The following is a 25,347-nucleotide window of genomic DNA, read 5'->3' on the forward strand; positions in this document are numbered from 1 at the left end:
TATTACATGCAGGGTAATGGGCCTTTGGTACGAATTAGAAATCAAATCAAAGCAACGCTGTGGACGTTATGCTTAAGTACCATGTCTTTAAATCATACTTTAAGCCCAATATGGCCACACTCTAAATATGTTTCTTCAGCTGCAGCAGAACATTTAAATGATTTAAAAAATAATTTAGGGGAAACAAAATAAGTTTCTTTGCTCTGTTTTTAGTTAGTTCCTGTGAAAGAGTCAGCTTCACTTTCTTTCTTTCTTTCTTTCTTTCTTTCTTTCTTTCTTTCTTTCTTTCTTTCTTTCTTTCTTTCTTTCTTTCTTTCATACAACAACATAATGAGCAGTAGTAGGAATGTGAATCAACAAACTAAATATATTATACTCACATTCCACTTCTAAAGTGTTGATTGATTGCTGGTCTGAAATGGCAACATTGTTGTCATTTTTTATGTGTGGGCATGCAGCAAACAATCAAACATTTTCGTGTTGTCAAGGTAGCCTGTGTAACCATATTAGGCCCTGTGAACATGACTGTGTGTGACTGATATGCCTGTAAGGCATCATCATCATTATCATCATATTCACTTGTACTGCACACACTGGCTTAAAAGCTTATCATGAGCCTGTGCCCTTTATAATAAGCAGAGAACCGCATTAGTGAAAATATATTTAATAATTAAACATAGCATAGTTACACAAAGGGAATGCAAAACAGATGAGTGAGAGTGGATCCTTAGAATATAAAGGGTAGACCTACTGCAAAGGTTTGCGCTCCCTCCTCAACAGCAGAAAGTTCATCAAGAGGGAATGCACGTTGGGCTACGATTTAAAAACAAAAACAAAAAACACATGGCTGTTGGAGCATGTCGGCGTGTACAGTTTACACTTCTGCAGGACCCGCGAGTCTTTGGCGCCTGCACAAGGCGGCCCAGCTTCAGGAGCATTAGCACATCCTCTTCACGCCGTTTTGGAGTCTGGGTCCATCCAAAAGATACACACTGAGCGTCCCAGAGGCTCTGCGTACAGAGCCAGAGTATCTGCGAGCAGTGGCCGGGTCATTCCTCCTGAGCGTTCTCGTGGGAGCTCGAGCCTTCGGACTGGCGGTCAGTGTCAGCGGCAGATCGTTCCTGTTCAGAGAGCTGCTCGCTGCTGGGGATGGAGTTCTTCTTTGGGCGGCCTTTTGGTTTGGTGGGTGACTCCAGGCCTCCTCCCTGCAACACCTGCAGGTTGAACATAAGCAGAACAAATCTGTTCAGCTACAGACTGCGATGCAAGTTATCCTAAACAGAAGGGTGACATAATGACCTCTAGGTCATCAACACAGACAACAAATATAGTTTCAGATAGATGTTGCTGAATTCTCCATAGTTCACCAAATTTAAAGATACGACAAGTGGCACATAATCTCCTAATAAGGTGTGCTATTCCTGCAAATAACAATGGTGAAGCGAGTAACACAGGCCTTTACGCTCCACTGTGTGAGAGTCCAAGTTATTCTAAGTGAGCTACGTTTCCCATCAACATCTGTTGAAATAATACAAACTATTTCCCAACATTTGTTTTTGTTGTTTGTATTGTTGTTGTCGGCCTAACCTCATATAAAATGACCATCATCATCTTCATCGTCCTGGCAATCATCATCATCATCATCATCATCATCATCATCATCATCATCCACATCATCATAATGAAGAATAACTTACAATTTTCTTCCACTTCATCCTTCTGTTCTGGTACCATGTTTTCACTTGCAGCTGACTGAGGCCCAAAGACTCGGCCAGATCTATTCTGTGAGGAACAAATCAGTACAGTCAGTAATCCACATCAGTTTGAGGTTTTCACAACATTTCTTTTTCTGTATGGGCATCAGTTGTTTCTAATAACACAGCATATTAAATCGTCACATCCAAGTCATTAAAAGTGTTAGCAACATGGGAAGTTAAACATTCACAAATGGCGGGTCATTTCACAGTTGTTCCCAGTATTTTTAAACTTCTCTTTCTTATATTTTTGGGCCAACACAGTGAAAATAAAACAAGCTAAGAAGACGTTTAAACATTATTAGGGAAATAATATTTACGGAAACAGTTCAAAAACAATACATAGCCTGAATTTAAAAACGTTAGCCTTAGTAAAATCCTGTACACCAGGCTGTTGTCAGACTACAGACCCACCTATCAGGCGTGGAGAGATACTTCTGCTTCTCGAAGCGTTTCTCCAGCCCCATGAGCTGCAGCTCGGTGAACACGGTGCGGCTTCGCCGGCCCTTCTTGGTCTTGCTGCCTCCGTCGGCCCCGTGCTCCAGCTTGCCGCGGAGGTGCAGGTCCAGCGGCAGGTGGTGAGACGCCGTGCCGATCTGCAGGCCCGACGCCGCGGACAGCAGCGGGGAGCCGAGCGGAGAGCCCAGCGAGCAGGAGAGCGGGGACATGGGGAACTTGAGGAGGCTCGTCTGGTCGGCTTTTAGCACTTAAAAAAGGACCGAGAAGGATCAAAGACAAACACACACACACACACACACACACACACACACACACACACACAGTTTTACTTTCCAGTGTATTCCTTATTTCACTAACACAGTAGTCTGATCCGACATGTGAGTAATAGCCTACTACATTACCTAAACAAATAGCCTATCGAACAATAGGCTACACAGACTTCATCCATAATCTTACAACTCCAGCTGATAAAACATGAATAAACATGTTAACGCGTGTATGATAACAGTTCAATTAGATTCTATCTGCACTGATATCCAACAGCATCAACTGAGACGCTGGGAGTAAGACCTCTGTTGTCATGTCGTATGCATTATGTATTGTCATGTTCTCTCCGAATCTGTAAAAAACAGATTCGGATTTATGATTGAGTCTTTATTTCGAAAAATAAGGCCGCGGGTTGGTCATGCCACCTGATTTCAACATTAAACAAATGAAAGCATGCGATGTATCCTATAGTAGCAGTTCGACACAAACTTGAATCTACATGTAAGCCTAAATACCTGAAATGATAGTTTATAATCCTAGCTATACAGGCCTCTCTCATTGCATTATTTAAAGGTTATTTTTAAATAGGAGTAGGAGAGCGCTAGGACAGCTAACCCGACAGAGAATCCAAATGGTACGCATGCAACTTCCAAACAAATATTATATTCGCATATGTAAGCTGGTTTATGTATCTTTCTGAATAGGCCTACTAAAATACGGAAGCCCTGAGAGCCAAGGGATAAAATAAATGTTTTGCGGGTAAATTAGACGTACAATTAAATGTATCCCAGTTATTTCCTTTCCTACTAAGACATAATGTCGGTTATGTCTGACTTTTGCTTAATTATTGCAAATCATTAGCTGCTATTCTAAATGATGTAATTCTATAAGAAAAAGTTACAAACGTGACGAAAAGTGAAATCGTCTTCATTAAAAAAAAAAAAAAAAAAACAGGACCATTTTGTAATTAAATATAGGCCTAATCCTTATTTTAAATGTAGGCCTATGTCATTATAAACACTAACAATTATAATAATAATATAATGCAATATGTTAAATATTATCTTCAGTTCCTGCAATGTTTCCAGCATGAAACCACTCACATCGACTCGTTCTGTTACACATTCATGCTTTTTCACAGCCGTCTCTCTTACCCAGCTGGTTATGGAAAGGCCGGGCGGACAGGAGAGCGTGTACCCCGAATTTAAGGAGCTCCGCCGGAGCCGACGCTTTGTGCTCGGGGTGGTCAGTCAGGATCTCCTCTATCATGAAACTCCTGTAGCGATGAGTTCTGTGGTCATGTACCTCCGGAGGATAGTAATGCGCCCCCATTTCCAAAGGATGCTGCATAATGTGGCTGTGCGGTCACCGATTATCACTCCTTCAGTGGCCCAAGCCGGCTGTCATATTCGCTCTGTAATGCCTCTTTAGCCCGTATATCAAGTGGAACAAAGTTATCCTCAGGTAAAGGAAAATATCAAGTACAGACAGCCGACTTCCTTCGCGTCTGTGCGTCCTGTGCCGGTTTTACGCGTTACTTCTGGCCAGATGAGTTCTTCTTTGGAAAGGAAATTTGGAACCGAGAGCAAACCTTTGACCAAAAACTCCCGAACCCGGCCGTGTTCATGCCCACCACCCGCTGTGTGTGATCCGCGGAGGTCGGAGTATTACTCGCCAGCCGCTGAGCGCGTCACCTTGGCAGTGAGTTGAGGAATAAGCTTTGGGTTTTATCAGTCTCGTCATAGCTCCACCTCTTCCCAGGGACCAGGGTCCGTCTGCTCGGTGCCTTCACTGAGCCAAAGTTACATGCAAAGCCGCACTTGTCCTGCGTGGATTTATATGCAAAAGGGAATCAAATAAGGACGGACATTTGAAATGCCATGCAGGTGACTTTGCGAGTTATAAGGCATTAGTTTGATGAAGACGAGGATGGCGACGATGATGACCAAGATGAAGCACGTAATGCAACACAGGAAGCTCAGATTAGAAGGTTAAGGTAAAATGAAAACATTAGGTCTGCGCCAAGTCATCAATGCCTTTTAATATTATTATTAGTAGTAGTAGTAGTATAATTATTATTAATAATATGTGGAGATTTGATTAGGACATTGCATGCTTCATACTGAATATGCATTAGGTTCTTGCATGTAGGTATTTACATACATGCCTGTAGTTTGACACGAGTTTGCAGGTTTTACAATGAATAGCCTGCACGTTTTGAGAAGAGAAGAGGATCATTCATATGGTCTGTTTGCTTCTGTTGTTGTGTCTGATTACCCAAAATCGTGGTATGACGTAATATGTAATTGTTGCCAAAATGATGTGTAAATGATGCAAAGTTATTACAGATGCATCATACCTCAGCTGATGGTGTCTGCAGACGGTCGGCAGTGAAGCATGCAGCTCAAGGGAAAATATTTCATTAGAGGTCAAAAAACCCACCCCCAGAGCACCATGGGATTCCTATTTGGCTACAAAATTGTGAACTATCTCCCACAGCCTATTTTTAGCATGTCTCAGGGCTGAGAAAAGCTCTGGCCTAAAATCAACTCTTGAGCTGAAAACCTTAAAGTTTCTAAACGTTGAATGCATTTGAGTTGGTGGTCTAGTTAGATTTATTTTTTTTACTTTTGAAATTTCATTTTGTTGAAGCTTTTTTTTTTAAATTAAAATATGACACAGTATACACCAGAATGCACACCCATGAACTGCTGGGAGCAAGTACCTCTTCCAACACATCAAGACACATAACTGAACATGTTGGAAACAAAATAACTTAATAATCATGGTAGCCAATATGAGCATAAAATGGCATGTTGAAAGGAAAGGGATGCCAATATGTGTGCAACTGAGAAGCGTATTACGGTTTCAAGAGTGCATAAAAGTGCTGTTTAAAGTAGTAGACCCATTTAGGGACATGAGTGAAAGTCTGGAGAAAAGAAATAAAACATAAACAATGCTCTAGGTTTTTACGGTCATACCTTATACAATAAAGGTGAGAGCAATATGAAATAATAATGCTATCTTACACTAACAATACTTAACACTGTCACACACTTCAAGTACCAACAAACAGGGGAATAAGGGCATTTTTTTTTACATTGATCAAGTTTCAAATGGTTGTCTTAGCTCTTGATAAAATAGGCTAAATCACGACTCCTCCAAAACAATGTGTATTGGGTAAGACTGCTGCACCCTCAACGTAAGAAGGAGTGCTACCGCAGGTCCTTTATTCCAGTGGCAGTCAGACTCTTTAATGCAGCATCATAATGTAGCACTGCTAGCTGTTTCTGCAACATGAGCCATCACATAGCACTATTCATTTGTTTATAACTCCACGTCACCTCCTACTGTGCAATATGCCATTTCTATTCATCCTCACCTTACTCATCTGTATATCTGTGTATCTATATACGTTCTGTTTATATAAGGGTGTTTATTGTGTAAATATGCTTGTTTTATTACTATTATTATTCTAACTAATTCTATTTTTTCTATTTCTTATGTCTACTTAATGTGTATTTGTGTTGTTCTGATGCGTGTACATTTTTTTTTCCTTCTTTTGAGCTGCTGTAGCACAGGAATTTCCCCAGTGTGGGATTAATAAAGTCTATTTTATCTCTTAACGCTGTGACACGGTGAGGTTTCTGAGATATGAACCCAAACACTCATGTGAAGTTTAGAACAAATGATGCCATATTTACGAGTTGTCGTTGGTCAAATGATCAGTGAAATAGTTCACGTGCATCGTGATCACTTACTAGTTATATTTGTTCTAATACATGAAGATCTGTCTCTTCTATTGCAACTCGAAATATGCTCTTTCCATCTTACAGACCACAACACAGTCTGCCAAGTCAATCAAATATTTTGACTTCAAGTGTGTGTCCTAAGAAACAAGTAGTAATATGGATTTGCTCAAGGTGTTCATAGGTACTACATGTTGCCGTACAAGTGTGTTTTCAACTGCGGCTGACTGACCTGGCTTTGTTTGAACATATCTTCCTCTGGTGGTCACTTCAAAGATTGCAAGCCAGAGAGAGACTTTCACTCCACTTCTTTTAGTATAAAAGAATGAAATACACAATACCATAATGGCAATAGTAGCAACATGTCAAGTTTCAGAGAATAAATGTGCTATCTTATTTAAAAGTACACCAACAGTATATTTGCTGCTCAGCTCATCCTGGCCAGTCTTTCAGTGCTTTCCCACTCACCAGACTGAGAGAGCCACTTCCACAGCTAATTTCTTTTGGCCCATGACCCTTAATTGTTATGGGATCTGCCACTTGCACCCCTTTCCAACACTGTATCCACATACATCTGCACACTAGTATGCTTATTACACTATGCACATTTTATCGGAACCACCAACACTGCATTGCTCAAATCTCGTAACACTCCTGATATATTTGACATGATGTACATTTAACACAGTTGACGCACCCCCAGCATCTCAGAGAAGAGAATACTTTTTTTTTTTTTTCTTCAAGATTTTGAAACCTAATTTTATATACATGATCATTCAGATTTGTCTGGGTGGTTAATAACATGATTTCCTGTGGTGTGACAGACACATTTACTGTATGTTTGCTTTACCAGGACTCAAACATGATCATTGCACTGCATATTTTAGCTTTATTTTTTTTTACAAAACACAAAAGAATAATTGAATGACTACCACAGAAGTTTGATTCAAATTAAATCTGGGTTTACAATGCTCATGTGCAGCGTATACAAGTGCGTGGCGTAGAAACATGAAGCCTGCCGGGCACATTATACTGATAATAGACTTTTCAGAAGACACATGTTGTCTCCAACAGTTATACTTTTAAAATTAACAATATTTGCACATTCATAGATTCTGAATCTTATTAATGAGGGAGGAGTATGTGTCATTCTAAAAAATGTTAATCGAATATATTTGTGGTAAGAATATACAAAGATGCAAATTATTATTCAAAGTGGTGTCTTAAGAACAGAGCTGGCCTTCTTAATCAGCCTGTCCAGTCTTTTCCTGTCTGCCACAGCAATGCCACTGCCCCAGCAGACCACTCCATAGAGAATGGCTGATTCCACCACAGAGTCATAGAATGTCCTCAATAGTGCCCCCTGCACCCCAAAAGACCTGCGTCTCCTCAGCAGATACAGTCTGCTCTGGCCTTTTTTTGTAAAGTGCTCTGGTGTTGTCAGTCCAGTCCAGTTTCTTGTTCAGGTGAACACCCAGGTACTTATTTGATTTAACCATATCGATGTCCGTACCCAGGGTGTTCACCGGTAGAGGTGGAGAGTGTTTGCTCCTGCGGAAATCCACCACCAGCTCCTTGGTTTTCCCAGCATTGATCTGGAGGCGGTTCCGCTGGCACCATTCCACAAAGTCTTTGTTCTCTGTAGGCTACTCTATACACATCTGCGATGAGGCCAACAACTGCTGAGTCATCAGAGAACTTTTGTAGGTGGCAGTTTCCTGAGTCATAGGTGTCTGCAGTGTAGAGGGTGAATAGGAACGGGGCCAGAACTGTTCCTTGTGGGGCCCCTGTGCTGCAGACAACTGTGTCAGACACACAGCCCTACAGTATTTCGACCCCTGCAAGGTTAGGCCATGGCTCTACCCAGTTCAGTTGCTTACTACCTGGGTTGGCTGGGGACCCTTACTTCTCCACTGTGGCACCTTAGGTTATGATGAAGTAGGAGGGCTGTGGCGACTAGCCTGCAGGTCGCTACAGGGCGTTCATTCATCTGGCTCCACTCACTGTACCCATAGAATCCAGTAATGAACAAAGCCTGTGTGAGTTAGAACGAAGGTTACAATATTGTAACCCTTGTTCTATAAGCCCCCCTCTACCTAGGGCCCCTGCTGCTCCTATGACGCTATGCTATGAAGAGGGCGTAGGATAGCAGGCAGCTGTGTGTGCAGCCCTATATACTTTGGTGTCCGCACATATTCATGAAGGCACGTCCTGATTGGCTGGTTATGTTCATGCAAATTTTCAGTGGGTCAATGCTTGCTTGGGGTCGTAAGAGAGTAATACCCATATTCCAGTAGAGGGCTATGCCTGTGGTTATAGAACTAGGTTGCAATATTGTAGCCTTTGTTCTGGTGTAGGCAGCTTGGATCTAGGTGGTGGAAGGAAGGATTCATGGCTTGGAGCAGGTGGATACTGATGGCCATGTTGGGAATGTGTGGCCTGGGACTCATGTTGCAACACGCAGCGGCAAAGTTCCTCCACTAAAGACCTAACGACTTGGCAAGAACGGTCATGCTCGTGAGGAGGAGGGTTATATTGGGCTGGAGAAGCATGGGTAAAGGTCTTAGCAGAAGTGATGGAATTGCAGGAAGAGGCAGTACTGTCCAGTCAGTGGGCAAATGCTCACATTGAAGCTCCAAGCTGAGTCATCATTTGATGAATCTCATCAATATATTTTTTTTAGCATATTTCCAAGCTCTTCCAAGGTTGTTAGATAGCTATCCATGTATTGCATAGATGACACCATAGATACTCCTTGGGCACTATTTTAACGATCTAAGCGCACGGCGTGAAGTGCATTGCGCTGGCGTGTTTAGGGCTTGTCCAAATCCACTTTTGCTAGTTTGACGGCAGAAAAAAGGGTTCAAAAGGGTTGTCTTAGTGTCTTCATTAATTCATAGGTGTGTTGAAAAAAAAAAAAAAAATATATATATATATATATATATATATATATATATATATATATATATATACAGTCATGTGAACAAATTAGGACACCCATGCTATAGTTGACTAAAAAGAGGAATAAAAAAAATCATCTTTAGGAAATTGATCTTAATGCCTTAATTAAAAAAATGAGGAAAAATCCAACCTTTAAGGACACCAAATTTTCTTTGTGAATGAGTAATGTATCGTAAATAAATAAATGTTCTTCCTTAAAATACAGGGGGCATAAGTCAGTACACCCCTATGTTAAATTCCCATAGAGGCAGGCAGATGTTTATTTTTAAAGGTCAGTTATTTCATGGATCCAGGATACTATGCATCCTGATAAAGTTCCCTTGGCCTTTGGAATTAAAATAGCCCCACATTATCACATACCCTTCACCATACCTAGAGATTGGCATGGTTGTATTTCAGTTAGCCTAATAGCTGGTTTGATTTGCATTGAGAGATGATTTTATGGAAAGTACCCCATGCCAATCTCTAGGTATGGTGAAGGCTATGTGATGATCTGGGGCTATTTTATTATTAAAATACTATACTACAGCCCTGGGTGGAGATCTCAACCCCCCCCAATGTTGAACCCAAAGTTACGCCCTTGATCCATACTTTGATCAATATTGTTCAAACATTGCAGAAATATAGTCATCAAATATTGTGTTATACAAGATAATAATAAATTATAATATATTAATGTAATAAAATGTCCTTGAGCAAGACACAGAACTCAGAGTTGCTCCGCGGATGCTGTATGTGGACTGCTCCTAATGCTTAGGATGGGCTAAATGCAGAGATTTCATTTCACTACATTGTACTGTATGATTGTATGTGACAACTATTAAGTCTTCTTTTTTCTTAATAAACAGCCACTAGGCTGCACCAGAGGATTCCAGAACAAGATATACTCAGTCTCTTTTCTCAGGGATCTTGTGTCAGCCAGTTGTCACAGAAGCAATAATGTTAGTAGTCGCAGACTGAGCACTGGTTATTTTGAAAATAAGGAAACAATTGTTTTCTTTGAAAAGAATTTACCTCAGCGTGGATTTCAATCATACCACTAAACACACAAAAAACAATGTCAAGTAAACTACATAGGCTACAGTATATTCCTAATGTGATTGCCATTGGACAATACTACATGATGACCAAGAACCAAATAAAATGTAGTTTAGCACAAGATAAGGTCATTATAAACTGTAATTATGAATTACTGGGATTTTAAAATTAACACATTTTTTATTTATTTTTTTACGAAAGAACAGAAAAACAAGAAAAAAGAAATACAGATAGAACTGTTACAGGACTGTGACAGAACATAGCTCAGTAAATACAGGCTTTCGGCACTTTGTTGTGGTAGAAAACTCTCAGTCTGTGGTGAAATCAGAAGAATTTTAGAGGTGTCTGTAGCCTCATTACGTCGTAGTCCCATGACGTCACTGGACCATTCTACATGACAACACGTCGTCAGGTTGCTAAGTTAGCTTGTGAGCTAGCTGCACTTAGCGGACCAAATGATGTGGCTAGAGAAAAACACGGGTTTGCTACGTGTCAGCCATAAAACAACCATGGACTCAGAGAGATGAATCGACTATGTCAGATATTGTAAAGACAGCTCCGGACTCAGACTACAGGATAACGGTAAGCTAGGCCTTCTCTAGCCACTATGCTAGCTTCACTTAACCTAGCTAAATGCTGTACGTTAGCTACATTAAGCTAATTAGCTAACGTTAGGTTGCAGCATCAGCACCAGGCACGTTAACGTTACTGTACAGCCAACGTTACACCTACACAACACTCAAGAAGTTAACTTAACGTCCGTCTGCCTGTGCCACAATACTAACGTTACTAATGCAGTGTCAGTGAGCTTTAACGTTAGGCTCATTAACATTAATAAGAGAGCTGACGTTAACCGACAGGTACGGACAGACAGACAGACAGATGCTTGTTCGCTGACTGTAGTGGCCTGCACATGCATGGCTGCATGCTCATCAACAGCCTCTGCTGAAGACACCGCCAGATTCGTGAAACTTGCTATCAGACAGTGTGGACATACACAGGGATTTTGACTCCGGCTTTTTGTTGCTCTCAAAGTAACGTTACACAGAAATGGACATGGCTAAAAACAAGGAAAGAAGCAAACATAAACATTTGACTAACGTCAATGTGTACAGATATAAGTTTGTATATTAAAAAGTGTATACATTACGGGAGAAAGGGGGAGGGGAGAAATTGACTTTTCAGCATGAGCCTGTCTCTCCCAGCCCCTACCATTATATCACTTTGTCTGCTGTACACCTGACTGTCTTATATGCTTTATTAGCCCTCCTACACAATCTGGACTGTGGTCATAACATCTACATCTTATAACTTATTCCCTGTTATATATTGTTCTTAAAGTATATCGTTTATTTTCCTGTTTGTCAAGCAATTCTATTATGTTTACATTCTTGTCTTTTCATAGTCATAGTTAATATTTAATAATAATAATAATAATAATAATTAGGGCTGTCAATCAATTAACATTTTTAATCTAATTAATTACATACTCTGTGATTAATTAATCGAAATTAATCGCATACATAATTAACGGTGCCTGAACCGATACTTTTTAAGAAAGTAAAACAAGAAAAAAAAAGGGTACTAAACAACAGTTGGTGACATTAAAGAACGGCTTGTTTATTGCTAAGGCCATATGGTCAAAATTAAATGATTTAATAATAATGTATAACAATAACAATAATTTATTTCACTAGTAAATTGCTGTTGAACGACAAAAACAACCACCAGATGGGAAAAGGACATTTACAATAACTTCAAATGCACCACGAAGCTGTAGTTTACCAGTTTCATTGAACGCACCGTCTGTGTTGTTTCTCCGACGGCAGCTGCAGATTGTTACATACCGGAGTTGAATCCTCTACAGTAAAACACAGTCAAACTTTACACCGTTTAGCGTTAGCTGTTCACTTTTGCACTACCACCATTGCACACACTCTACCATAGCACCTTATCATGGTCATTGCATCACATGGTCAGTCCATACCAGACCTTTGTAATCACTTCACAAATGGTTAACTCGTTACGTTTCTGTGAGTGATTTTTATGTATGTGAGATATATGTGTGTTTGTTGTATTATGGTTGTCTAAGCTACTGAACTACTAAAATTCTATCTATCTATCTATCTATCTATTTACACATGCACACAAAAACGTTACATACACATGTAAACAAACGGCTCTTTAAGGACTGTAAACAGTCAGACAATAGCGCAATGCTAAAGTGCAAATGGTGCTGGAATAAATAATGAATTATTAATAAAACGGGTTGCTTATATATCTGAGGTAGGTGGATATGACGGTGTATTTTTGGCAAATATTTAACTTTTCGTGTTTAAACTATGTTTTTAACACTTTAAGATATATCATTTACTTTAAAGGCAGATTCTTGGTGTTCCAGGGTTATTGCACAGCTGTGGTTGAGTAAAGAGATTTATTTGTAGGCACTTTATTAGCTCAGTTTCATATAATTGTTAATATTTGATGCACGTACGTCACTTCGGTCACCAAGAGCACCTGATCGTTTACAAGCTTGTTATCAAGAGCTTCCTATAAACAATGCCAAGTGGTGTCAGGCTCCAGCAGGACAGACTGCTGAACGGATTGGATTAGGCTTCTTTCCGGCTGTCATGTTGGAAACACTTCAACCAGTGTCATACCAGGTTTTGGTGCCATGTTAGTTTGTAACAAGAAGTGTGGATTACAGTGCAAAAGAAGTCCCAACACAATTGTGGATGGAAAAATACAGGTTTTAACTGTACACCATCAATGATTCATAGACTACAGAAGCCTTACTCAGGACTACTTACTAACAGGAGAGGCATAGTGACATAAATGTGACCTTTTTATTTATTTATTACCCGAGTACCAGTGGGCTAGAAGATCAACAATAGTCACTGGTGACCGACTTTGACATTTCCATGTGTACAAAGCACAGCAACAATAACATCTAAAAAGTGGCAGAATGAGGACACAGCCACAAATACCCACAATAAAGTGACCAGACCTGTTCGAATACATGACCAACATCTCTTCCATTGTAACACAAATTGTCCCCATCAGCAGCATAGACATCATTTTCATCATTATCCTCATCATCATCATTATCACCACCATCGTCACCGTCCACACAAACCACATCATATCGCTAACTAAACTACACACTTTGCCAAGTGAATTGAGCAGACTGATCTCAATAAGTGGCGTATGTATGACGCGCCAATTCGTATGCCATTATTGGCGTGTTATCAAGACGCATAATCGCTTTTTAGCGTGTTTATCAACGCCGTTTGGCCTCCGTTGACTTACCTTGCGATTGCGTGTCAATTTACGCCAAGTTCTCCTGAGAAAAGAACGGTAGCGAGTAGTATGAAAGTCCGAAAATCCGCATAGGGACGTTGGTTGGGGTGGTGGATGGGTCAGACAACGCAGGACTTTCACCCCGGAGACCGGGGATCGTGTCCTGCGTTTCACGTTTCCTAAACCCAACCGTCGCTTTCTTCTTTTACTAAACCCAACCGTCCCGTTCTTCTTTTACTAAACCCAAACGTTCCGTTGTTGTCCTGCATCCTGTTATTGATTTCCTAAACCCAACCGTCCCGTTCTTCTTTTCCTAAACCCAACCTGTCCGCTGTATACGGCGTAGACATACACGTGGATAGCTCAAAATGCGTACAGATAACACGCCAAGTGGCGTGTATGTTCACGCAAAGTCATGATGTCACGTTGGAATTGAGAGGTTACTACCTCCTCCCCCAGACCAAGTTTACAAGTGAAATGGCTGTGGGGGTGAAGGAGGGCTTGTACCTGTTACTCACAGGGAATCTGAACCTAGAGCCAGAAGGCAAAATCTGAAATTCTGGTGATCGCTGTCGGACAGAATGGCTTCAGCCTTCCTCCCTATTTGTCTGTTGAACAAATCAGTTAGCATCTCTGCTGTACCCCCAAGATCTTGCTGCTCACTTTCACTATCCTGGATAGTGTGTGTTTGGCCTTGATGCTGAGGTTCCTGTACCAACAGATTTAAGAAAAGGTTCAAATGGACTCGATATGACATCTGTAAAATAGGATCATGAGGGTCTTGTCAACATGAAACTGAGATAACAAACGTTGCTGGCCCTTTATACATAGCATCTCACTGTTATAGTTAAAATTCAGCTTGTCATCAATAAAATTCCCCAGGGACTTGTAGTTATCTACAAAGTCTACCTTTAATGAGACTACTCTCAGGGGTTTATGGCTTGTGCCTAAAATCAATACTCTTGTCCTTAGTTTTTCTTACATTCTGTTGAAGGAATGAACTGTCATACCACTGTACGAACTCATCAACAACAGGACCATGGCTGTTTTCACCAGCATGAAGAAGACTTTAAAATGAATCCGCTGTCGCAACGGCTGCGACAGTTATTAGTATAGAGAATACAGAGTAGCGGAGAAAGGACGCAGCCCTGAGGGGACCCTGAAGATGGGCTTAATTCTCCTGAATCACATCCATTCACCCTCACTCTCTGAGTTCTGTTAGTTAATAAAATCAAGGATCCAGCCCGCTATATTAAAATCTAATGTTCTTAATTCAATTTCAATTTCAATTTTATGTATAGTGTCAAATCATAACAGGAATTATCTCAGGACACTTTACAGATAGAGTAGGTCTAGACCACACTCTATAATTTACAAGGACCCAACAATTCCAGTGATTCCCCCAAGAGCATGCATGAATGCGTAAGTGCGACAGTGGCAAGGAAAAACTCCCTTTTAGGAAGAAACCTCGGACAGACTCAGACTTGGTAGGCGGTGTCTGACGCTGCCGGTTGGGGGTATGATGAACAATGGCAGTAATAGTCACAATAAAGATATTGTAATAGTTATAATAGTTCGTGGTGTCGTAGAGCACAGCAGGGTATAACAGGGCTTGACAGGGCGTTGGCCGGACAGAGCAAGTCGAAGCCGGGCATTGCAGTGCGTAGCAGGGTGTAATAGGTCACAGCAGGGCGCAGGGCAGGACCGTCTAGGCGAACGCTGCAACTCCTCATACCCTAAATATAGTAAGCTTTCTATGAAGAGAAGCCAAGATAGGGAGGCGGTGCGTCATGACTGTGGCTACACACCTTCCCCCGCCGGTCTAGGTGAACGCTGCAACTCCTCACTCCCTAACTATAAGCTTTATCGAAGAGGAGAGTTTTAAGTTTACTCTTAAAGGTGGTGACGGTGTCTGCCTCCCGAACCCAGACTGGGAGCTGGTTCCACAGGAGAGGAGCCTGATAGCTAAATGCTCTGGCTCCCATTCTACTTTTAGAGACTCTAGGAACCACAAGTAACTCTGCATTCTGGGAGCGCAGTGCTCTAGTGGGACAATAAGGTACTATAAGCTCTTCAAGATATGATGGTGCTTGACCATTTAGAGCTTTGTAGGTCAGGAGAAGGATTTTAAATTCAATCCTGGATTTCACAGGAAGCCAATGCAGAGAAGCTAATATAGGAGAAATATGATCTCTTTTCTTAGTTCTTGTCAGAACACGCGCTGCAGCATTCTGGATCAGCTGGAGAGTCCTAAGAGTTTTATTTGAGCATCCTGATAATGGGGAATTACAGTAGTCCAGCCTGGAAGTAACAAATGCATGGACTAGTTTTTCAGCATCGTTTTGAGACAAGATGTTCCTAATTTTGGCAATGTTACGGAGGTGAAAAAAGGCTGTTCTAGAGGTTTGTTTTAAGTGGGCGTTAAAGGATATATCCTGATCAAAAATAACTCCTAGATTTCTGACAGTAGTGCTGGAGGCCATGGCAGTGCCATCTAGAGTAATTATATCTTGGGGATAATGATGTTCGGAGGTGTTTAGGGCCCAGCACAATAACTTCAGTTTTGTTTTGAGTTTAACATCAGGAAATTGTAGGTCATCCATGATTTGATATCTCTAATTCATACTTGAAGTTTGGTTAACTGACTGGTTTCGTCTGGCTTAATTGATAAGTATAATTGGGTGTCATCCGCATAACAGTGAAAGTTAATTGAGTGTTTCCTAATAATATTGCCTAGAGGAAGCATATACAAGGAGAAAAGAATTGGTCCAAGCACTGAGCCTTGAGGAACGCCATGGCTAACTTTAGCGTACTTGGAGGATTTATTGTTGATATTGACAAATTGAGATCGATCAGAGAAATAGGACTTAAACCAGCTTATTGCGATTCCTTTAATGCCAACTAAATGTTCCAGTCTCTGTAAAAGGATGGTATGGTCAATAGTGTCGAATGCAGCACTAAGATCCAATAAGACAAGTATGGAGACAAGTCCTTTGTCAGCAGCAATTAGAAGGTCGTTAGTAATTTTCACCAGTGCCGTCTCTGTGCTATGATGCTTTCTAAATCCTGACTGAAAGTCCTCAAATAGACTATTCCTATGTAAAAAGTCACATAACTGATTAGCGACTACTTTCTCAAGGATCTTGGAGAGAAAGGGAAGGTTAGATATAGGTCTATAGTTGGCTCAGGATCGAGGGTGGGTTTTTTCAGAAGAGGTTTTATCACAGCTACTTTAAATGACTGCGGTACATAACCTGTTAATAAAGACATATTGATCATATCTAGTAATGAAGTGTTGACCACAGATAACGCTTCTTTAAGTAGCCTCGTTGGGATGGGGTCTAATAGACAGGTAGATGGCTTTGCTGAAGAGACCTTTAGCATTAATTGTTGAAGGTCTATAGGAAAAAAGCAGTCTAAGTATGTCAGGTCCTGTCGTTCTTTCTAGCACTCCTGCATTCAAAGGTGAACCGTTAGAAGTTAAGGGCAAAAGGTGATGAATTCCATCCATAATTGTTATGATTTTATCATTAAAGAAACTCATGAAGTCGTCACTACTAAGAGCTAGGGGAATAGATGGCTCAGTAGAGCTGTGGCTATCAGTCAGCCTGGCAACAGTGCTGAAAAGAAACCTTGGGTTGTTCTTATTTTCTTCTATCAATGATGAGTAATAGTCTGATCTGGCATTTCTGAGGGCCTTCCTATATGTTTTCATAATGTCTTGCCTAACTAAACGAGATTCTTCCAATTTGGAGGAACGCCATTTACTTTCAAGTTTTCGTGAGATTTGTTTTAATGCGAGTTTGGGGGTTGGGAATTTTAAAACGGATTAAAATTTTCAATAAAACCTATCTTGTGGATGTTGCATGTAAGCTGGAGCCAGGTGTTGAGGATGAGTAGTCTGCTAAAAAGGCATACTCCGCGACCTTGAGATGTAAGTGGGCCCAAAATAAAAATCTTCTTCCCAGTGCTTTTTAAAGCTTCAATGAGTACCAAAGTCTTTCTTTGTGCGCTCACTCTGCTGATAGGACGTGTCGTTATGGCCACAATGGACCACGATGCGTTCAATAGAGGTCGGGAGTGAGGGTATCAGGTCCACAGCTTTAGCCAGGATGTCTGCAACTTTGGCTCCAGGAAAGCATTGTGTGACAGCATTAAAAAACCGCATATCCCGGGTGATGGAGTCACCAATAATTATTGTGGTTGGGAGGAAGAGCGGACGAGGAGTAGGGGGGCATGAATGGCCGGTGGCAGGAACAAAACGGGCAGTATCGGTTTCAGATGGACAAGGAAAAGAAGCGGAATATTGCTTTCCATTCGGTGGGCGAGATTGTTTTTGAGGAACGTTGTCCTTTGGCCGGTTCAGGCAAGGGAGGCCGTCTGACTACCGCATCCCTCAGAAGTTTTCGCCGCGAGGCAGTGGTCCTCTCCTGTGACGACAGCTGGTCAGTCGGCTTTGAAGCCAGGCGAGCCTGGGTAACCATATCGGCCGTTACCAGGGGAACATTCGGCTTCGACAGGGCATTGAAGCGACTGGAGAGGCTGAGGGCAGGAGGCGATGGAGCCCTACCCAAGGCTCTCTTTCGGCCGCGAACCACTTTAGTCCAGGATAGCCTGATGGTCGGTGTCGAGCAAGAAGATGGATGTGGGCAGGTGGATGGGTCCCAAAGCGCAGTATCCTGGAAAGCCGCCGAGAGAGTTGTGATTTGGAGCGATTGATTTTGAGCAACGTCCAGGTAGGCTGTTAACAAGGCATCTTTGGTTTTTAAGTCCTCTGGGAGCCGGCGAACTTCTTCTTTGTTTGCTTTTTCAAGCAACGAGGAAATCCTGTGGGGAAATGGGGACTCGCCAGGTGTGGAGGTAGCCATGGAGCTGGCGTTAACCTGAAGCTAATGTTTACTACTCGTAGAAAATGTGCGGTCCTCCACGCACAAGTACGTAGATTTGCGTAGATGCTGGCTCTTTCTAGAGACTAAAGGCTACCAGGGGGCTAATAAGAAACAAAAAACTAAGCAACTAGTACAACATTTTTCTCGAAATAATACTGTTTTCCTCCGTCTGTCTTCTCTCCCGCCACACTCTCACACTGCGTTACCTTCCGGTTCCCTGAATGAGTTTATCGATTAAAATGTGGGGTTGGATTGTATTAAAAGCAGACGAGAAATCCACGAATAGCAGCCTGGCGTGCGTTTTGCTGCCTTCCAGATGTTTAAAGACTAAGGTTTAGCAGAGTGCTGGTAGCATCTTCTACCTCTCGCCCAGTCCTATACACAAACTGTAATGGGTCAAGCAGGTACTCAGTTTTGGTGGCAAGTTCTCTTTTCAACAGTTTTTTCAAAAGATTTCATGACAAGGGAAGTCAGAGCAACAGGCTTAAAATCATTAAAAACCTTTGGAGGATTGTTTTTGGCCACCAGGATAACTATTGACTGTTTCCAGCTTTTTGCCACCCTGTGCTGGTTGAGTGACAACTGAAAAATGTAGTGGAAGATGGGGGGGCTAATTGTTCTGAACAGGAGGTGAGCAGACAGCTACTTATGTTGTCAGGCCCTGGGCTGGGTCTGCGCTCTCTTAGTTCCCTTCTAGTTCATGTATAGGCCCTTAAATAATAGAAACCACTGGCATTAACATTCCTACGTCATGTAAAAAAATACTTTAGGTGGTTTGATCGATCAGTTAATGTCTACGTATTGACCTCAAAGAATATTTTGCAGATTAAAAGCCCCTGTGGCTGATACAGTGTTGCTCATAAGTTTATGAACCCATGCTAAAGTTGACTAAAAAGAGGAATACAAAAATCGTCTTTAGGAAATTGATCTTAATGCCTTAATTAAAAATAAAATGAGGAAAAATCCAACCTTTAAGGAAACCAATTTTCTTTGTGAATGAATAATGTATCGTAAATAAATAAATGTTCTTCCTTAAAATACAGGGGGCATAAGTAAGTACACCCCTATGTTAAATTCCCATAGAGGCAGGCAGATGTTTATTTTTAAAGGCCAGTTATTTCATGGATCCAGGATACTATGCATCCTGATAAAGTTCCCTTGGCCTTTGGAATTAAAATAGCCCCACATCATCACATACCCTTCACCATACCTAGAGATTGGCATGGCTTTTTTTCAGTTAGCCTAATAGCTGGTTTGATTTGCATTGAGAGATGATTTTATGGAAAGTACCCCATGCCAATCTCTAGGTATGGTGAAGGGTATGTGATGATGTGGGGCTATTTTAATTCCAAAGGCCAAGGGGACTTTATCAAGATGCATAGTATCCTGGATCCATGAAATAACTGGCCTTTAAAAATAATAATCTGTCTGCCTCTATGGGAATTTAACATAGAGGTGTACTTACTTATGCCCCCTGTATTTTAAGGATGAACATTTATTTATTTATGATACATTATTCATTCACAAAGAAAATTGGTGTCCTTAAAGATTGGATTTTTCCTTTTTCTTTTTTAATTAAGGCATTAAGATCAATTTCCAAAAGATGATTTTTTTTTTAATTCCTCTTTTTAGTCAACTTTAGCATGGGTTCCTAAACTTATGAGCACCAGTGTACTACAGTATGTGACCTACATTGTTAATACATTGATTTGAATGATGTGCTGTACTGCTGATTCATTTTCAGAGTATTGATCAATGTTGAGTATACCTAAATGTCTACTAAATTTAAAATTGAGAAGATACATTTACTTTTGAAGTTGACTTTGAAGTAAACTTTAATCACTGGTTTGCACATTTTTATCAGTCAGAAACGTTGTTGTGGAATTTGGTACCCCCCTTAAAGTTCTTCAAAAGTCTATTTCATTCAACAAATCAATAGGCCGGGACATTTTTGAAATGTCACAGTAGGAAAAGCACGGAAGTACATAAATATAAAATGACTGATGGCTGAGTTCCTTTTAGCTACATCAGTTTCAGGGTCCTGCTGACTCACTGTTACACTGTCATGGCTCACTAGGACACCTGACTAGAGCAGAGCCATTGTTATTGTTATTAGTAACACCTGTGCTTTTCCTACCATGACTGTACGTCCAAATGAGTGCTGTGAAAAAGGCCTATTTAACATGACGTTTTTAGGCTACTTGTTTCAGAGTTGCTACACATAATAGTATGTCACTTTAATGGAATTATTTATTGTTGAGGTTAAGGTTTCTGGAGGGCTGTGGTTGTGGGGGTCCTCCCCTAAAAAAATGTGATGTTTTTTAAGATCATGTGAGAAACACACACACACACACACATACACGCATACGCACTAGAGGTGTGAATCTTCACTGATCTTTCGATTACGATTATCACGTCAGCGATTTGATTCGATATCTCAATGCATCACGATGCTTCTAATACATTTTTCTATTAAAGCCATATAGGATATTTAATTTCTAGCTTTTAAAGCTTCAAAAACAAAACATTCTGTTGTGCTCTAATACTAAATAAACTTCCTGAATGTGCAAAACATAACAGAATATGTAAACAGAAATGTTGTTAGGCCTGCATTAAATTGTAAACCGAAATAATCGATTATGGCCCGGTCGATTATTCATCGATTATTTTATTCATTTCAACACCTCTAACACACACAGGTTGTAGCTTTGCACATTACACTCAGGCATTAGTAGTGAACTTGACCTCATACACTCTTTGATTAAGCCATCCTAATCGACTTTATGCAAGAGGAAGGAAAAAGAAAAGGGTCAAGGAATCATTTGCCCATCAAAAAGTTAGCATGTGAAGTACAGTGACCCTGCTCAATTGTTAATGGACCACTGTGAGGAGCTGTAACGGTGCAGAATTTCACTACAGTGATGAAGCCCATTAGGTCTTTGGGTGTAACGTGAGAAACGGTTGGTCCCCGAGTTAAATTGACACTCTGTGAGATCTGTGTGACACAACTCTGATATCAGGCTACATAAATCAGATGTGCAAGTCAAGAAGTATTGCCCTGAAGCTGCACAATTGCAGGTGGATGTGGAAGTGTGGCATCAGCCCAATGAAATAGGAGGAAGTTGCTTAACATACAGTCTGAAGTATTCCAACTGGTTACTCAAAACCTATTGAAATGGTGTTGTAGCTGAGTGTGATGATGCTCATTTGCCGGGTGCTGCTGATCTCACAGTGTGGTTTGTAACTAAGCACCTTGGATCTTGGATGTGCTCCTAGCTCCCACTGTTGTCCCCAGGCCCTGGCCGCCTGCTCCCAGAGGTGCAGTGATCAGACTGACACATGAGCTGCCGACATGGCGGCTCACTTTGCACATTTCCCTCTCACCCCTGGGTTATCCTGCCAGGCAACGCTGCTCACGCTCCTCATATCTCATTTGTGTGTGCACCTTGTTACTGTTTGCGTTATCAGCACAACCAAAGCTTCTGCTTGTAAGCAGTTTTTTCTTGTCTATTTTTTTTTCCATCTGCCTTTGTCACACAATGTTTATTCACACATTTCAGCTCCTGTCATGGCAGCTGGTGTCAGCATACTGAGTGACCTGCCTTACCCCAGGAGTGGAGCTTGCAGTGGAGAGATCAGCACAGAGATGGAGACAGGTAGGAGAGCTCTGCAACACAAATACTACCCAAGAGAAGCTGCTTGATTTGATATGACGTTACTTGCAAAGCAACGGCACACGACTGTGTACACTTGAAATGGTTTGATTCAGTGAAGATAATTGCTTTGTTAAAAGTGTTGAAGACAAAATGTATTACAAGGGTGACAGGGTGGCATTTTGTAATCTTTCATGTGAAACAACCAAAAGTGATTTATTTGCTATGAGATTTGTTATTATATATTATATGTATTATTATATTTTATAGTATACTTCAGATTTGACAGCAAATATATTATCTTACAAGAATTATTGCTTAAGTATGCATAATAACGTTACAGGTTAAGAAACGCCCATCCACTCCATTTCCATCAATAAAAGAAAATACCAGTATTGATCCTGGTGTAATGATTAGTGTTAAGACTTGTGAATAAGACTTCATGGATGTGACGGACCGCGTCTCTTAAAAAGACATAACCCCGATAGTTATCTATGAGGCAATTGCATCTTTTGCATTTTTTCATATCTTTTTTTTTTTTTTTAACAATTTCTTCATAATGCATTCTGAGATGAAGTTGTTCATGTAAACAGTTCTCCCATATCTTTTCCATCAGGAAAAGATTCAAATAGGTGTGGTCTGGACCCCTGACAATGTGTCTCTTTTAGAGTCAGTTTCCTTTAGAATTGATGCTTGATGGATGAAAAAACAAAATACACAATATATCTGTAGACAACAATTTCAATTAACATATTTTACTCAATAAAAACAAAGGGGAAAAGAAAACCTGATCATAATTGTCTCGATATAATATAATTGAAAATCAATCAACAACCTAAAACCTCTGTAACAGTAAGTAACATATAAAATGATGGGTATAAATGATGAATACAATTGGTTATAACTAGGGCTGTCAATCGAAAAAAAAAAAAATGTAATCGTGCTGAATTGAATGATTAAATAAGGTAGTGTCTCCAAACTTACATCAATTGTAACTTGTCTCCTGCTAGTTGTACTACAGCACTTACTTTAAAAAAAAAAAAACATAAGTTAAATTAATAAATATTTTTGTTGTATCTCTTTTCGGTGTTGTAGTTTGTAGAAGGTCCCTAAGCACTCGTCTTACTGCCGTCTCACCGCCGGCTGTTCGTAGAGACCAAAGCCATCAGGCAAGTGTTATTTAAATAAACTCCTGGTGTACTTATACAACTTTCCAATGCCTCATTGTATGAGTACAGAACCTATTTGTACTACTGTAGAAGTTTGGTACCATTATTAGTGGGGTAATTTACGAGATGCACCTTTGGTTCCATTAGCGCCTGCACTAAGCCGTTCGTCTGATAGCGCTAACTCGCCCAATGTTAGGCCAAGGAAAAAAAGCTTCTGGGGGGGGAGGGGTCGAGGTCATGGTGCAAAGGACCCTAGGGTGAAATTACTCCGAACCATCCCTTTAATACTGGGTGATGACACGTGATGCCGCGCTAAACCATCTCTCGCTGTCGGTGCTTGTGCGTGGAGCAGACAAGTACCTAGGATCGGAATCGTTATACATATATAATATTTTGACAGCGCTTCTACACATGTTTGCCGCATTTCTAAAGCAAAACGTAATTGTTCGGTAAAATTAGTTTGACCTTTTCACCTATCCAGCCGAACACCATTGTGGCCATAACTTGTGCAGCCAGCCATCTCATGCTTCCTGTTGCTGCTGCCCTTTCTCATCTCTGCTGCTGCCACACAGAGCCAGCAGTATAATTCCACCTCTTGGCTTCAGTTTGATGGTGACTGGACTGCTGAATGGTTGAGCAGGCTTCAAGCACAATGTCGGTATTACAATAAGATAGCCTTGTCTCCCATTGGTACCGCTCTTTTGTTTTTGATATTCAAGTATACAAAAATGATTAATCATTAATGAATCATTAACATAACCTAAATTGCTGTTCACCACCAGATGTACAGCATTTTCCTCTTTCATTTACAAGCTGCCTGCCTCAGGTGTGTGTGTGTCTGTGTGTGTGTGTGTGTGTGTGTGTGTGTATTAAATAATTAAATTAAGGGTACAATTCTAGTGAAATGTCCTCCTATCAGCTCCTTCATCATAAAGCAGAATGTGGCCGTCAGAAGGGCGTGTGCGTGTACAACCTTCGCCCACATCTACCTCACACTGACAGCTTTGGAGGTGGTTGTCATGGTGACACTTCCAATGCTGCTGATGAACAGATTTTTGAGGTTTGCCAACGGGTGATTGTCGTGTGATAATTCAGAGCTGTTGAGCTTTTGTTAGTTTAGAGATGCGGCAGTGAAGTCAGCAGCACAGCCTGCACTGCGAGACGCAGCCGCACCAAGGACGACACACTTTAGCTTGGGAGATGACGGGCAGCGCGAGGAAGCACAACCGCAGGCACTCGGCCTTGGACCTCCTGCTGAAGGTCCTACAACGTAGACGCAGCGCTGCCCTGGAAATCCTCCTCCTTCCACAGAGTCATGGTAGCCGTCAGCGTGAACCAGCCTCACCCTTCTGCTGAATGCAAGATCAGGAGATATAACGAAATAACTAGTATTTTGCATTTAGGGCTTTGAAGATGACTTCAGCTGCAATGAAAGCATGCACTATTGTCAAATTGTTCTTATGTTTCATTTTTTTCTTTTTTTTTTACTAGCCAGTACTAGGGTCCCTACAGCAAAGTACACCAAGATGGGGGAGACCCTGAGGCATGTCATCCCCGGTCACATGCAGTGCTCCATGGCCTGTGGAGGGAAAGCCTGTAAATATGAGAACCCCTCTCGCTGGAGTGATGAGGAACAAGCCGTCAAAGGACTCTACTCATCCTGGTACGTCCTACAGCTACAGTACCTTTTATACAGACCTCAGTGTTCACTTACTTTTCCTCTTAGTGCTGTGCTCGGTCAGTGTGGGTCATTGAAGTCCACATCAGTAGAATGAAAAGCCGTTGTTCCTTTTTTTTTTCTCTTTTGCACTATGATCTGTTTTAAAAAAAGGAATCATTGAAGTGAGAGCTTTAGTGTCATCAGGGTCTTTGGTGTCTTGAGCTCTTCAAAGTTGTGTTTAAGTTGCTAAACAAGCCTAATTCACCATTATTATTTATGGTTTTGCTATATATAACACAACTCCCCCTAATTTGTCATATTCTCCACTTACAGGATTACTGACAACTTGCTAGCTATGGCAAGGCCTTCAACTGAAATCATAGAGAAATATAATATAATTGAACAGTTTCAAAGGTACAGTAGTCTCCTTTCACACCTCATTTGAATC

At 41.0% G+C, this 25,347-nt stretch overlaps 2 protein-coding genes across 4 annotated transcripts in view; one reads left to right on the forward strand and one right to left on the reverse strand.

The window, feature by feature from the left end:
• Window positions 1–648: 648 nt before the first annotated feature.
• On the reverse strand, window positions 649–4,199 carry barx1 (BARX homeobox 1). 2 transcript variants are annotated; one of them, XM_078247577.1, is made up of 4 exons: window positions 3,635–4,199; window positions 2,169–2,460; window positions 1,698–1,777; window positions 649–1,214 (listed from the first exon to the last, which is right to left on the reverse strand). In XM_078247577.1, exons 1-4 carry the CDS (start codon window positions 3,828–3,830, stop codon window positions 1,126–1,128), a joined length of 657 nt encoding a protein of 218 aa, XP_078103703.1. In that variant the 5' UTR covers window positions 3,831–4,199; the 3' UTR covers window positions 649–1,125. The 2 variants fall into 2 exon arrangements, with proteins under 2 accessions (XP_078103703.1, XP_078103702.1); XM_078247576.1 differs by having other exon boundaries at window positions 1,698–1,782.
• A 6,410-nt stretch (window positions 4,200–10,609) lies between these two features.
• ptpdc1a (protein tyrosine phosphatase domain containing 1a) overlaps window positions 10,610–25,347 on the forward strand; it is a 29,475-nt gene continuing 14,737 nt past the window's right edge. For both annotated transcript variants that reach the window (XM_078249405.1, XM_078249407.1), the window contains exons 1-4: window positions 10,610–10,810; window positions 21,978–22,073; window positions 24,731–24,902; window positions 25,233–25,313. In XM_078249405.1, coding sequence (XP_078105531.1) covers window positions 21,986–22,073; window positions 24,731–24,902; window positions 25,233–25,313 — 341 coding nt within the window. In that variant the 5' untranslated portion in view covers window positions 10,610–10,810; window positions 21,978–21,985. The remainder of the gene's footprint in view (window positions 10,811–21,977; window positions 22,074–24,730; window positions 24,903–25,232; window positions 25,314–25,347) is intronic.

The sequence above is a fragment of the Sander vitreus genome, chromosome 4, assembly GCF_031162955.1.
Source record: "Sander vitreus isolate 19-12246 chromosome 4, sanVit1, whole genome shotgun sequence".
Taxonomy (NCBI): Eukaryota; Metazoa; Chordata; class Actinopteri; order Perciformes; family Percidae; genus Sander; species Sander vitreus.

Coding starts and splice junctions, on each gene's coding strand:
- barx1 (XM_078247576.1), bottom strand. CDS start 3,830: ATGCAGCATCCTTTGGAAATGGGGGCGCATTACTATCCTCCGGAGGTA. Junction 1,783..2,168: donor TATCTCTCCACGCCTGATAG/GTGGGTCTGTAG, acceptor TGTTCCTCACAG/AATAGATCTGGCCGAGTCTT. Junction 1,215..1,697: donor GGATGAAGTGGAAGAAAATT/GTAAGTTATTCT, acceptor TTCAACCTGCAG/GTGTTGCAGGGAGGAGGCCT.